Consider the following 14,383-nt stretch of genomic DNA (forward strand, 5'->3'; position numbering starts at 1 on the left):
GTCGAAGAACATACCTATTTTTGGACTTAGGATCCACCGATTGGTTCGGTGAATTTTAGTTTGTTCCGGATCGTTTTTGTTTGTAATGATCATTTTTGTATGTATTGTTGTTTATCATGTAAAATCGGACCAATTCAATACATATATAATATAAGTATGTTTTATGTCATCATTGTGTAATTTAAGTCTATTTTGAATTCCATTTGTCCAATTTACACAACACACTAAGCAATCAACAAAATGCAAAATTTTGTTCTGTTTCTGCATAATTTGGAAATGAACTTCCGAAATATGCTTGTTTGCCTCCTATTTTCGGAAGTTCATTTCCGAAAAGTCCCCTGAGGCAGGATAAGGTTTGTTGGGCCATCATTGCTCCAATAAGTCTATAAATACAACAAACTCTTCTTCATCCTCTTCACACCACAAAACACAAATGACACAAACCTACCCCACCTAGCATTCGTCTACTTCACCACCGGCTACCCGATGCCGTTCCAATTTCGCTTCTCGCGCGACAAGCTGTTTGCGGAGTTGATAACGTCGCTCAACACGCTTTTGCACTATCCCGAGAATCGAAAGGTTGTCAAGCTCGAGTACCGCTCGCCATCGCTTAACGACGAGGGAGCCATTGAAGTCACACCTTTTGAGATCAAGAACGACGAAGATTTAGCGGTTATGTGGACAACGTTCGACCGATTTTCTTCAAAGGGCCCGATCGAGTTGGACACGAAACTTCAAAGATCGGCGGACGACGTTATCAAAATGTTGACTCATCCCCACCTACCCGTGTTTAACAATATGTAACTTTAATCTTATGTAATGTGATCAATGTAATCTTCACCCGATTAAATAAAGCGAATCGTTCTTGTTTTTCATATTTCTTCTGTCCAGACAATATTTCGGAAGTACATTTCCGAATTCCTCCAAGGGGGGTGAATTCGGAGATGAACTTCCGAAAACACCACATTTTCTGAAAAATAACTTTATTTCGGAGATGCATCTCCGAAATCAATATTTTATATTAAAAAAAACACTTTTTCGGAGATACATTTCCGAAAACACCTTTTTTTTTCAAAAAAAATACGTTTTCGGAAATGAACTTCCGTAAATAGGGGTATTGTGGTAAATTCACCAGAGGTGGCCAAAAAGGTTAGGAGATGGGTGAAGAAATTTTCTTAGAATCTACTCATGATACAATTCAAATTTTATCACATTCCTTTTAATATATATTTATTTAAGGGCGGTAAACAGACATGTCCGTCTTATTTAGATCCGTTCTATAAAAGTGTGAAAAAAAAGTAGGGCGGGACGACATAGTTAAGACTTAAGAGTGCAGACCAAAAATATAAACATGTTACGTATTAAAAGTGAGGACGGGTGAGTATGTGGACATTGCATATTTTAAGTTTAAAAATACCAAAATTTATGTTAATGTCTTTACCTGCAAAAATTTGCATAAAAACATTGTGGAACAAGACGGATAGATTAGAAAATGCTGGTCTAAATTTTTTGTCTGTCCCGCACTAAAGTGCGGGCCGAACTCATTTTATCACCATTTTACTTTAAAAATTGTATTTTATATTTTTAAGGGAAAAGCTAACATGTGCCCCAAGGGCACAAGATAATAAGATATTTATAGAAATATTTTTTTGGAATGCGTGCATTCAATATATCGAAACTTTAAATATGACTTTATTGCATTTAATTACTTTTAAATTTTTCTAATTATAGTATCTTAACATGTGCCCTTAGGGCACATGTTAGCATGACCCTATTTTTAATTAAGACCTAATCCATATTCTATTATATATTCTTAATTTATAACTTTTTTTTATAAAAAAAATTAGATGAGTTGGCTCAGGGACTCACCAAAATTAATTAGGGTAGACCTCAAAGTCTAAAAAATACTTAGAATTTTCTATATATCATTTTTCAAAGAGATTTTCACATCGTAAAATTAAACCCATACAATTTTTCAATAAGTCAACCAAACAATCTACCTTGACCTAATCCATATTTTATTGCTTCTAATTTTATATTCTTAATTAAGATCTAATTCATTTTTTATTGGTTCTAATTTTATATTAATACCTAATCTATATTTTATTAGTTCCATTCAACACCTCTGAAATCAGACGTGTCGGTGTCGATGACGGACACCTGCACCAACACTTACAATTACATTTAATTAATTTATTTTTTTAATTATTAACAGTGTTGCCGTATCAATGTCGGGATCGTTTTAAGGTGTCGTCGTGTCAGTGTGAGATCATTTTAGGAGGATCCGTTTTTCGTAGGTTATCAATCCCATTCCTTATCAAATATCAAACTAAAATGGTTCCCACTCCCATCACAAACTATTGGAAGTAAAATTCACCTAATAAAACACAAACAACTCAGACAAAACATAACAATCCCTTTCATTTATCACTAACAAACACTATCACCCACTTTTTTCACCAAACAAAAAACATAATCACATGAAACATTATACTCACACACTTAGTTCTTTGTAACTTATCACATAATCTCCTCATGGAACACGCAACTCCGGCCACACATCCACCGCCACTAACCGCCGCACAAATCGCCATCCTCACAACCCCACCACCGCCTTTCCCTCCTCACACCGTCGATCTCTCCCCTCTCGAGTTCCTCCTCGCCCTCATCGCCATCGTCACCATCCCCGCCTTGATCTACACCTGTATCTTCGCCTTCGGGTTTCCGTTTTGTCGCCGGCGAACACACCAAAACGCTAACGAACTCTCTGTTTCTTCCGACGACACCACCAAAGTTGACGCTGCAGCTTCCATCTTCGATCTAAAGTACAGTACGGACGCTCATCTGAAGGAGATCGGCGGCGAGTGTCCGGTTTGCTTGTCGGTGTTTACCGACGGTGAGAAACTCCGGCAGCTGAGTTGTTGTAAGCACTATTTTCATGCGGATTGTATTGATTTGTGGCTTAGAAATCGAGTTACTTGTCCGATTTGTCGAGCTACCGTTGCCGGTAAACGGCGGTGTTCATCGGCGGCGGCGGAGGCTCCGGCGAGAAATTATGATATGATGCAGGGTCTTCCGGATGCTTCCGGTTTAGTGTAAAATTGTAATTTGTTAATTCTGTTAAAAAAATTGTGCCATTTTATTCTGCCAAATCAGTTTAATTGATAGTTGTGTAAGTCGTGTAAGACTCTAGAGGATAGATAAAATTAATCCGACCAAGATGATATAGGAAATTTCTAAGAGTAAAAGTATAGAGTTTCTATTTTCTTGTTATTGCAAACTTATGTAATTAATTTTTATTTTTATTTTTTAATATTGTTTTTGATGCATGAGGTAGTAGATAGTAAGGACTAATAAGTTTAACTTTGTATGAAAAAACCTTAAATGACTATTTTATTACTCATATCTAATAAATTAAAAGACTACAATCTAAAGCATCGTAGGGTTTATTTGACCTATTATATGTAAACAAGTTTTTTTTTTTTTGTGAAAGATGCATATTATATAACCTCCGTTTGTTAAACTCGGATAATGGACTCGGATAATGGTGCAGTTAGAGCTGTCAAAATGGGTTAGCACATATGGGCCGGTTCGTCGTACCCGAAAAATCATAGGGCTTAGCCTTAAAATTAGAGCCCATATTTTTCAGGGCCTTTTTAGCCTAGCTTTGAAAAGCCTGCTACCCATTAGGGCTAGCCCATATGGGTCGTGGGTAGCCCATCAGGCCCGCATAATTATAAATTTTAAAAATATATATTAATTTTTATATTATCTTACTCCAAAATAGCATATTGATTTTTCTTACTTCACTAAATTTTATCTCTATTTTATTCAACCTCTCTCTTTTAAATATTATACATTAATATAATCAACATTTTTTCATCGTATTATATTAGTTTTTCTTTTATAATAAATATTTAAATATTATTTTATACAATTTAAATATATATTGTATTTAGAAACACATTATAGTATTTATAAGAGATAATATAGTACTTAAAAATGTATTATGTTTAACATAACATAATTTTTAATTTTATTTATAATAGATATCATGGAGTTTTTATTTTAGTTTTTAGGCTAAATTACAGTTTTGGTCCCCCTGTTTTGAGTTTTTCACGATTTTGGTCCCCCTATTTTATTTTTAAGCAGTTTTGGTCCCCCATCCCAATTTTGATGCAACTGTTCATGCACTGTTCATGTACGGACATGTACTGTTCATGCACTATTCATGGACAAAATTGGGATGGGGGACCAAAACTGTTTAAAAAGAAAATAGGGGGACCAAAATCGTGAAAAACCTAAAACAGGGGGACCAAAACTGTAATTTAGCCTAATTTTTAAAATAAAAAGCCCATTTAGGGCCGGGTAGCCCGAAGCCCATCTAGGGTCGGACTCGGGTAGTAAATCTCGAGCCCATATTATACAGGACCTTTTTGGCCCAGCCCTGAAAAGCCCAGGGCCCGCTAGGGCTGGCCCGTTTAGGGCCAGGTAGCCCATATTAACAGCTCTGGGTGCAGCACGGTCATTCAAAAAATTGGAACGGAATGGGAACGCGGAACAGAACGAATGTTATTTTGGTGATGCGAATACTAATATATTTAATATTAATAAACACATAACAATTAAAAACTAAAATAAATTACTCAAAATTTATGAAGCATTCATAAGTAAAAATAAAAATCATAAGTTTTAAATCAAACACACTTTCAAATGTCAATAAAATTTTAAAAAAACAAACACTTAATTCAATTCTTCATCATCACTTTCTCCACCACTAGATTTTTCTTTCTTTACTTTCTTTTCATCCTCCTCAATATCAACATCTAACCTAGATAAATCATCACCATCCGCTAAATCTGATTGAGCTTCATCTTCAACAACTTCATCTCCCAACAACCATTCATTACTACTATCAGTATCATCTCTAACTATAGGATCAATCACATCATCACTCTCATAGAGTTCTTTCAAGGTTAGGTTATACTTGATGAAAACCAAATCTTGCAACATCTTATACTCTAAACTATTCCATCTCGATGCTTGGGAATTAGGATGTGTAGTCATAGCTGTTCAAAATTTTTGGAGAAGTAAAGAAAATAAATAAATAATGAAACAATAAAATAGTAAAACAATATTAATGAACAATGATCAAAGAAAGAAATAAAACAGAAGAGAGAAGAGAGAAGAGAGAAGAAAGGAAGAAGAAATAAAACAGAAAGAGAAGAAAGGAAGAAGGAAGGAAACAAAATAGAACAAACCTGCCTGTGAAAGAGAGAAGAGAGTGCCTTTGAGAGAAGAGAGAAGGGAAGGATTGTACGTGAGAGAAGAGAGAGAAAAATAATTTTAAATGGTGAAATAAAAAAAAATAGGGTTAAAAAAGTAAATCTGAAAAATGACAAATTTTAGGGTTTTTTTAAAGTTTAAAAAGACAAATTTGCCCCTTCCAACTGTAAGAAGAAAGCACACCATAAAACGGTCGTTCCAGGTCGTTTCACCGCCGTTCCGCGCCGGTTTCGTTCACGATTTTTCGGCCGTTCCAACCGCATCACACGTTTGCGCCGTTCCGACTCAAGCTGACGCAGTTTTGTCCACTGTGTCGTTCCACGCCGAGATCTCGGCCGTTCCAGCCGAGGTTAACAATAGAGTATATAACAATGTTTTCACATATAAGAAGGGGTATTTATGGTTCATAAAATGAATTGAAATGGATTATTTTAATGATTTGGCTTGATTTTTAAAAAATACTTTAATAAAAAATCTGAAATTTTGATGTCAAAATATGAAAATGAGTTGATTAAATGTTAATATTTTTAGAGAGTGATTTTTTTAAGTGATTATGTTAAGGCAGGAATTTTGCCTTTTAACTATGAGTTTTTATAAGTATTCTAGAAAACGCATATGGAAAAAATTAAATTATTAGTCTTAAAAATTCATAAAAAATAAAAGTAAAGATAAAAATTAAAATGCATAAATAATTTGATTAATTGATTGATTGTTTTAATGATGATTGAAAATTTATATTAGATGGTATTTATAGTGGAAGTTATCATTCAACTATTTATGTGATTCTCCTTTCCATTTGTAGGATACGTGGTGCACCATGTTTTAATGATACTTTTTATTCTTCGACATGTTTTGTTGACCTCTTCCACAAGTGCACATCTCCCTCAACTCATGGATACATCCTTTGGGCTTTCTCTAGTCTTGTTGCGCTTTTGACTAAATCTAGAGTTTAGACAATCAAGGTAAATCTCAGTCAATTTGATAAAGATTAGGTTGGATATTGCTCAATTATATTTGCTTTCACATGACTCTACTTCACTGGGTGGACAATCAGATAACCCTAAAATCGCTCATCTGCCAAACTTGACTAGCATTTTATTTATTTTTAGATGTAAGCAAATACCTCCTGCCGCATTGTACCATCGCTAAATCTAGAAATGTAAGATGATGCGACGTAACAAATAGTTTTTACGTGAGAATAATGTCATCATTGCATCATGAAACATAAACAATTAGCTATTGTAAACCTTGTCCCGGCATATAAAACACCAATAATAAGACACACTTGATTTTTGTATCGTTTTTTGAGTTTACAGAAGTGATTAGTCTTATCGCCTTTAAGGAACTTCCTTATAAATAGTTTTAATCAATATTTTCTACCTTTACTTTTTTCTCTCTATTTACTCGAGTTTTTCTCGACTTTTTGAGAATAGTTATGATCACGTTCCCCATTCTTCCATGTTTTCTCTGCCAGAAGAAACAATGTATTTCTTTGATTCCTAAAACCATGATCATATACATGATAGTAATCACTGCCTATACTCTACCTCTTCAGCTTCGCCTACCTAATAGGTCAAATTTATTTTTCGAGAAACATATACTTGCCTCGACACTCTGATACCAATTAAGGATCATTTCACCTTGGTTCATTCCACCTTGTTTGTCGATGATAGTACAATGTTCTTGGAATCTTGTTTGCGCCTTGTCAAATATTATAACCTACCAGTTTCAAAGGATTATGTTTTTCTTTGAAGGGATGTCAGGTGACTTCATAACCTTTCCTCATCCAAATTTCATACTTCATGTTTGGCTGGCTCGAATGAACATATCTAAGGCCCAAAATTTTAATAAATAAGGAGTATTTGATATGATCCATCACACATCCAAAGATAGGAAGTTTAACATGGAACACCTTTTTAGGTTCTTGGCAACTAGTTTATGAGTATCAACTCATTCATCTTTCCACATGGAATCATCACTCATACTCTTTTTGACGTGGTGACCATTCCTTGCCAACAAATTCTTGAAAATGAGGAACCATTTATTCAATGTTTTTATCACTCACTTGTTCTTAAACTTCTTTAAGAATACCCCGAGTATTCAAATTCTTGACTGTCAATGCCAAATTCTAAAGCAACATTAGTGATGTCGAGCATCATGATTTTTTTGTTGTAATGATTCAAAAACTTCTTTGTCTGCACTAAATTTTGCATCTTCGTATAGGAATAACAATTATACATTTTCACCCTTAAAAATGATGAGAGAATGACAACCACCTGGCCCTTTTTACTTTTTTATCTTGTTGCTCGCTCTTCAATATTTTGGATTGAGTGATCAAGAAGAAAGATTTCAAATCTATCACTTGTCCTCTTTAGTTTCTTGTTACTTTAAAAGTTGTACAAGGATAAACATTCCAATAACTAGCAAGTGATAATAAGAATATCATTTCTATTAGCTTTGTTTCAGTTAAATACCAATAAACACTCATAATGACAAATTAATTCCAGATAAAAAAGATAACAAAGTAATGACATGTATAATGGTTATGCAACAATCAAAATTAATAAAGAGTACACGTCAGAAATGGATAGAAGGTTGAAATATGATTTATTCATTGGTTTAGCAATTAGTTGTGATGTAGTGTGGTAACATGACACTGGTGATCAAGACTTAACCTTGCACTATTGTCAACAATGTGTGAATATGCAATGATTCATTAAGATTCATTGATGTCTAACCACTCACTAACACCATTATACTTCAATTATAACTTTTCCTTTTAACCATTAAGGGCGTAAGCACTTATATATAAGTTGATTAAGTAAGCATGGTAAGTCTACTAGATCCATATTAGTTGCCAAGAACCATTTACTAAGTATTACCATAACTTAATAAACTTATATTCAATCCTAAGTTTATCAGCCTTTGAATGAAAAATATATCTTAAAGAACATAAGAACTAAACATGCATATACACAAGAAAATAATCACATTAAAAAGACCACATTATCATTGAACTTCATGTGTTCCAGCTCAAAGAAGTTTTGTTCAAGGTGGGTATAATAATAACAAAAAACAAAGAACTTAGATTATACATTTTTTAAATTAGAAAGTAAAAAAAAAATATAAACATAAAAAATCAATAAATTCACGAACAATATTTCAAATGTGGGTGATCTTCAGTGTAATGAATCTCAACTTCATCTTTGCGAAAACAATGGAAATAGGGGTAAAGTGTGTAAGGTGGCCCAACCAAATCTCTAGAATTTGTTTCGTGTTTGGAAAATGGTTTATTTTTTCTTATACATCTTATCCCTTAGTTATTAGGTCAACCTTAATTGTCCATGAAAGATTAACTCAAAGAGCGAAACATATTCTAGTGTGTGAACTATGATACTACAACTTTGCATATGGTGTGAAAGATCTTTGTTCTTTCCTGTGCAAATTTAATTCCTACCTATATCTTCCAACTCAACAATAAAATCCTTCATTGGAAAATTTATAGAGGATGAATGCTAGATTATAGTTTATTTAGTAATTTTATGTATTTGGCTATTTAGTTGGACTCTTATTAGTATCGGGGCTTTGGAATTTTAGGTTTATGATTCATTATTAGTGTTATATATTGTACTCTCATAGAGACATTAGGTATGAAATGAATGAAAAATATTATCTTTATTTTAATTCTCTTAGATAACTTTTAGTGTTCTTTCTTTGAAATTGTAGTTCATAGTCTTGATAGGAAAATATTCCTATCAATTGGTGCTTTCATCCATGTACTCAAATCCTCCTATGGATTATCTTTATCATACACCTTCATATCATCCATGGAATATTCCTCCTACCTATCCCACAAACCCTTCTTTTCCATCTCTTACCACATCTTCATTTCCATCTTTTCCATGGAAACTCTTTACACCTTTTTACACTCATGTTGAATCATCATCAAGTTTGTATCCAAATTATGGGTATTCACCACATCCACCTAATGCTAACCCATATTCATCCTATTCAACATCTCATTATTCATGCCTCTACAATAATTATCACCAACTACTCTAACCAACAAACACCTTCATATTTAGTCATAAATATCATAACCACTACAATATTGGAAGAGATTTTGAGAAACATTTTCGAGTGGTTCATCCCTATTTCAAGAAATCATCAAAAAAATCGCAAAACCACCAGATTCCGAAGTGAGAACTAATCAATGGAGACGACCACCGAAAATCCGACGTCGTTCATTTCTGATACATTCTTAAACACTACTTGAAATACCCGGTATTATAATTGTCCAATTACTAATTCTAAATTAAATTGATATGAGTAATGGACAAATATGATACACATTCTTGCTAATAGGTTCATTATATAAAATTATGCCAATTAGTAACAATGAGGGTAGTTTGGACATTTTCTCCACTTAAATAGGAATAAGGACTTGTTTGGTTTCCTCATTCTTTCCTTGGACAAAAACAGAATTTTGTGAGGGAGAGAAAGAAAGAGGGAAGCGTGGAATAGGAGGAGAAGAGGAGGGAGCCATCATCATCATCATCTTCAACATTTGCATGAACCAAGATCCAACCTCAAGCTCTGATTTTCGTCCTCATTTCTGCTCCAGCTTCATCATCTTCATCTAGGTGAGTCCTTAGTTAGTGACTTTGGGAAATATTTTGGGGTTTATGCCAACTTTGGGGATTAAGGGTTTGTGAGTAAATGCTTTTGATCCTCAATTTATGCATGTGTTAGACTCTATTGGTAGTAATAGTTTGTTTACATCTTGTTTCTATATCTCATTATTCGATTAAAGAGGATTGCCTGTAGAAATTTGGGGCTTGGGGACCCCAAATGCGTTTCTGCATTTTGCTGATTTTGCAGAGTTCGCTGCAGCGAACTTTCATTCGGTGTAGCAAATGGTTCGCTGTAGCGAACTGTGTAGCGAATAAACCTGGGATTTGAATTGATTTATTCGCTGTAGCAAACTTTCATTCGCTGTAGCGAATCGGGGCTTCGCTGCGAGTTCGCTGTAGCGAACTGACCTGGATTTGAGAAAGTTTGCTTCTGTTTGAGTTCGCTCTAGCGAACAGAAGTTCGCTGTAGCGAACTAGTCTGACACAGAATCTGTATTTCATCCCTAATAAGTGCAGTTTCGTTCCGTATCGGGAACCGAAAGCCTCGTATGACTTGTATGATATCCTGATGCATGTTTAAGTACTAGTTTAATTATTCATGAATGTTTACTCATGCTCAATGATGTAGCATGATGTAATACAATTGTATGAAATGAATCATGAATGATTGTTTTGGCCCGTTGTTTTGGTTAAAAATTCGGGATTGTTGCTTTGTATGTTCCGACGCTTGTTATGCGTGTGGTATGCTAGAATCGTAGTGGGCCACTACTAGGTGGTAAGGCACCATTGTATATGGACTAGTTTCCGACAATACCATTGCAAGTGTGCTTGTGAGAGTCTTTATGGCATGTCTCACGTGGAGAATACACCTTGGCGTTCTTGGTTTGATTAACACACCTGAGCTACCATTTCCAGTGTGCTTGTGAGAGTCCTTATGGTGTGTCTCACCTGGAGAATACACCTGGCGTGTTTGGTATGGTGGAGTTGTGATGCCAATTAGGCGATATCACTTGGATAACTCACCTCTAATGGTGCCACTTATGCTACACCATTAGGCTCCTAACCGGTTGGGCTTGTACAGTCAATTAGGCGTATTCGCACTTGCGGGAACCATATTGCGTATGGATGATGACGGGGCCATGACGTCATGTAGGCAATGTCACCGCTGTAACTCGTCACGGATAGGATTCCATGTAGGATTTGTCTGTTTCATCTAGCGATGGTCTTGTGCGAGTCTTCTTGACGTCATGTACTTGGTGACTCACCGAGGGTGTGTGTGCAGCCTTGGTAGTTTGGTTGTTACCACTTCTGGATTCCCCGTACATGGGTATGAGTTGCATACAAGTTTGCTATACTATTTGTGTACTTATGATATGATGACTCCTATGGTTGACGAATCGTGTATTTGCTCCGTATTTGTACCGGACGTGAGGACAAACCCCGAATCAATGGAGGATTCGTCCTGTTATGCATGTACCCCTTTAGATCCGAGCGGACCCATAGGATAGGCGGACTCACTGAGATTTAGTCATCTCATCCCATTCCAATTCTATCTTTTTCAGGTGGTTTGAGGCAAGATCGTGGCAAAGGCAAGATGGACTACCCCTTTAGCGTTTCTTGATGGATGCTTACCTTTTGTTCTGTTTCGTGCTTATCTTAGTTTTATGTTTTGGATGATGTACTAGCTTATACGGTGTATTATTTTGGCCATGATACATTCGGCTTTTGTACCTTGTACTGATGATGTACTTTCTTTTCCGCTGCGATATTATGTTATGTTGTCTTTATGTACCATTATTAGCATTACATGCATATTATTCTAGACATATATGTGTGGGGTGTTACAGTTGGTATCAGAGCAAGTCGATTCTCGGCATTGCTAAGACACATCGTAATGCAGTACAATTCTGCCTCATATGTGTATAGCCAGCATGATTCCTTATGTCTTACTTATGGCATTAAGCCTGATCAACTTGATTCCGTGTGTAGGATAGACAGGGAGATAGATGAGCAACGCAGAGGTCCTGGAAGGCCCAAAACAAGGAATGTGGAGCCCGAGCAAGAAGCGGGAAATGCAGGCGTGCCTTGGCAACAGATAATGCAACAAATGCAATAGCAAAATCAGATGATGATGCAGATGACGCAAGGTATGCACGGGCAACAACCTCCTGCTTAAGTTCCCGTTCCTCCAGTCGCGACCGGTCCAGACTTTCGTGCTTTCTTCAGAATGGATCCCCCGGAGTTTGCAGGCGGTCTTGACCCGGTGTTAGCTCATGATTGGTTGGCTGGTATGGAGAGATTTTTCCAAGCAATCCAGTGTAATGAGGAGGAAAAGGTGATTTTTGCCACACAGAAGATGAAGGGACTAACTCTTAGGTGGTGGAATACTGCATCGACCTATTTCACTACACAAGAGATTCCGAAGGACTAGCATCACTTCAAGGCGGCCTTTTTGGAGAAGTATTTTCCTAATAGTGTTCGGACCCAAAGAGAAAGAGAATTTCAGAACTTCAAGCAAGGCAATATGTCTGTGTCAGAGTATGCTGAGAAATTTGAGGACATGGCTGATTACTCACGATAGGCTGTTTATGCTCCTGATGAGTTATGGAAGATTGATCAATTCTTGATGGGTTTGAGGGCCGACATTGCTCATAGTATATGCCAGAGGGAGTTCACTACATATGCTGAATGTTTGAGGCAATGTTATGTTGCAGAGAACAGTTTGAAGAGGGTTCAAGAAGAGAGGAACCAGAACAGAACCAATTTCTGGGAACAAGGAAAATCTGCTCAACACCTAAAGCCCCGTAACCCTCCATCCAAGAAGAAGCAGGGTTATGGTGACCACTCTAATTATCCTCCTCAGTGTGATAAGTGCAAGAGAAGACACCATGGTGAATGCAAGCCATATTCAGTTACTTGCTTCGAGTGTGGGGAGCCGGGCCATGTTATTAAGAATTGTCCAAAGAAGAAAACTCAGGAGAAGACTGCAGGGCGTGTTTATACTTTAGATGTGAAGAAGGCCAAAGGAAACAACAACCTCATTGCGGGTACGTGTTATGTAAACAACCAACCTTTATGTGTTTTAGTTGACTATGGAGCTACTCATTCTTTTATCTCTACCGAGTGTGCATACCGACTTAGTTTGGAATTTACTCCATTACCCGACCCTATGGTCATTTCTTCGGCGACGGGTGATACAGTGGAAGCTCGACTAATTTGTAAATATTGTTCAGTGTCTTTTAATGGTCGTGACTTCCCTATTGATCTAATTTGTTTACCCCTTAAGAGACTCGATGTCATTCTTAGAATGGATTGGTTGTCTCCTAACTCGATGTATATTGGTTGCAAGCAGAAGGCGATATTCATTCCTGCATAAGAAACCATTTCCGATGATGCAATTACCAAGTTGATTGAAGGTACGATCAGCATGGTTAATTATCTCTTCTCTCAAGGAAGATCCTTTCTTTTGGTTCTTTCCAAGGAACCTTCTATAAGGATGGAATTGTCTGAAATTTCGGTAGTGTGTGAGTTTCCTGATGTTTTTCCTGAGGATATCACTTCTCTTCCTCCGGAAAGGGAAGCGGAATTCTCAATTGATCTCGTTCATGGTACTGCCCCTGTTTCTATAACTCCGTATAGGATGTCTCCTATCGAACTCAGAAAATTGAAGAGTCAGTTAGAGGAACTTCTAGCTAAGCATTTCATCCAGCCCAGTGTTTCTCCATGGGGAGCTCCTGTTCTTTTGGTAAAGAAGAAGGACGGAAGTATGCGTTTGTGCATCGATTATCGTCAACTAAACAAGGTTACCATAAAGAACAAATATCCCCTACCACAGATTGATGACTTCCTAGATCAGTTGAAAGGAGTCAGTGTGTTCTCGAAGATTGATCTCCGGTCAGGGTATCATCAGATTCGAGTAAAGAGCTCGGATGTACCTAAGACTGCATTCAGAACTCGGTATGGTCATTATGAGTTCTTGGTTATGCCTTTTGGGGTGACTAAGGCTCCGGCAGTTTTCATGGATTACATGAATCGAATATTCCAACCGTATCTGGATCAGTTTGTGGTGATTTTCATTGATGATATCTTGGTATATTCTCGAACTTCTGAAGAGCACGAAGAGCATTTGCGGATTGTGTTGACTACTCTTCGAGAAAAGCAGTTGTATGTAAAGTTCAGCAAATGTGAGTTTTGGCTATCTGAAGTAAGTTTTCTTGGGCACGTCATATCTGGAGGAGGTGTAGCGGTAGACCCTTCTAAAGTAGAAGCAGTGGTGAATTGGGACCGACCGAAGAATGTGACTGAAGTCAGAAGTTTCTTAGGATTGGATGGTTACTATCGAAGATTTATCATGGGGTTTGCTAAGTTAGCCTTACTGTTGACGAAGCTTACACGGAAGGAAGTTGCTTTTGAATGGAATTCTGAGAATGAACAGGGTTTTCAGAAACTTAAGGAGAAATTGA

At 36.5% G+C, this 14,383-nt stretch overlaps 2 protein-coding genes across 2 annotated transcripts; both read left to right on the forward strand.

The window, feature by feature from the left end:
• The first annotated feature begins 2,364 nt into the window (after positions 1–2,364).
• On the forward strand, positions 2,365–3,403 carry LOC131606479 (RING-H2 finger protein ATL33-like). The gene has a single exon (XM_058878700.1). The coding sequence runs from the start codon at positions 2,536–2,538 to the stop codon at positions 3,097–3,099; it is 564 nt and encodes a 187-aa protein (XP_058734683.1). The 5' UTR covers positions 2,365–2,535; the 3' UTR covers positions 3,100–3,403.
• An 8,744-nt stretch (positions 3,404–12,147) lies between these two features.
• Positions 12,148–13,296, forward strand: LOC131604479 (uncharacterized). The gene is made up of 3 exons (XM_058876915.1): positions 12,148–12,255; positions 12,502–12,550; positions 12,635–13,296. The coding sequence occupies exons 1-3, from the start codon at positions 12,148–12,150 to the stop codon at positions 13,294–13,296; spliced, it is 819 nt and encodes a 272-aa protein (XP_058732898.1).
• Positions 13,297–14,383: the final 1,087 nt, after the last annotated feature.

Source organism: Vicia villosa, linkage group LG5 (genome assembly GCF_029867415.1).
Source record: "Vicia villosa cultivar HV-30 ecotype Madison, WI linkage group LG5, Vvil1.0, whole genome shotgun sequence".
NCBI classification, from domain to species: Eukaryota; Viridiplantae; Streptophyta; class Magnoliopsida; order Fabales; family Fabaceae; genus Vicia; species Vicia villosa.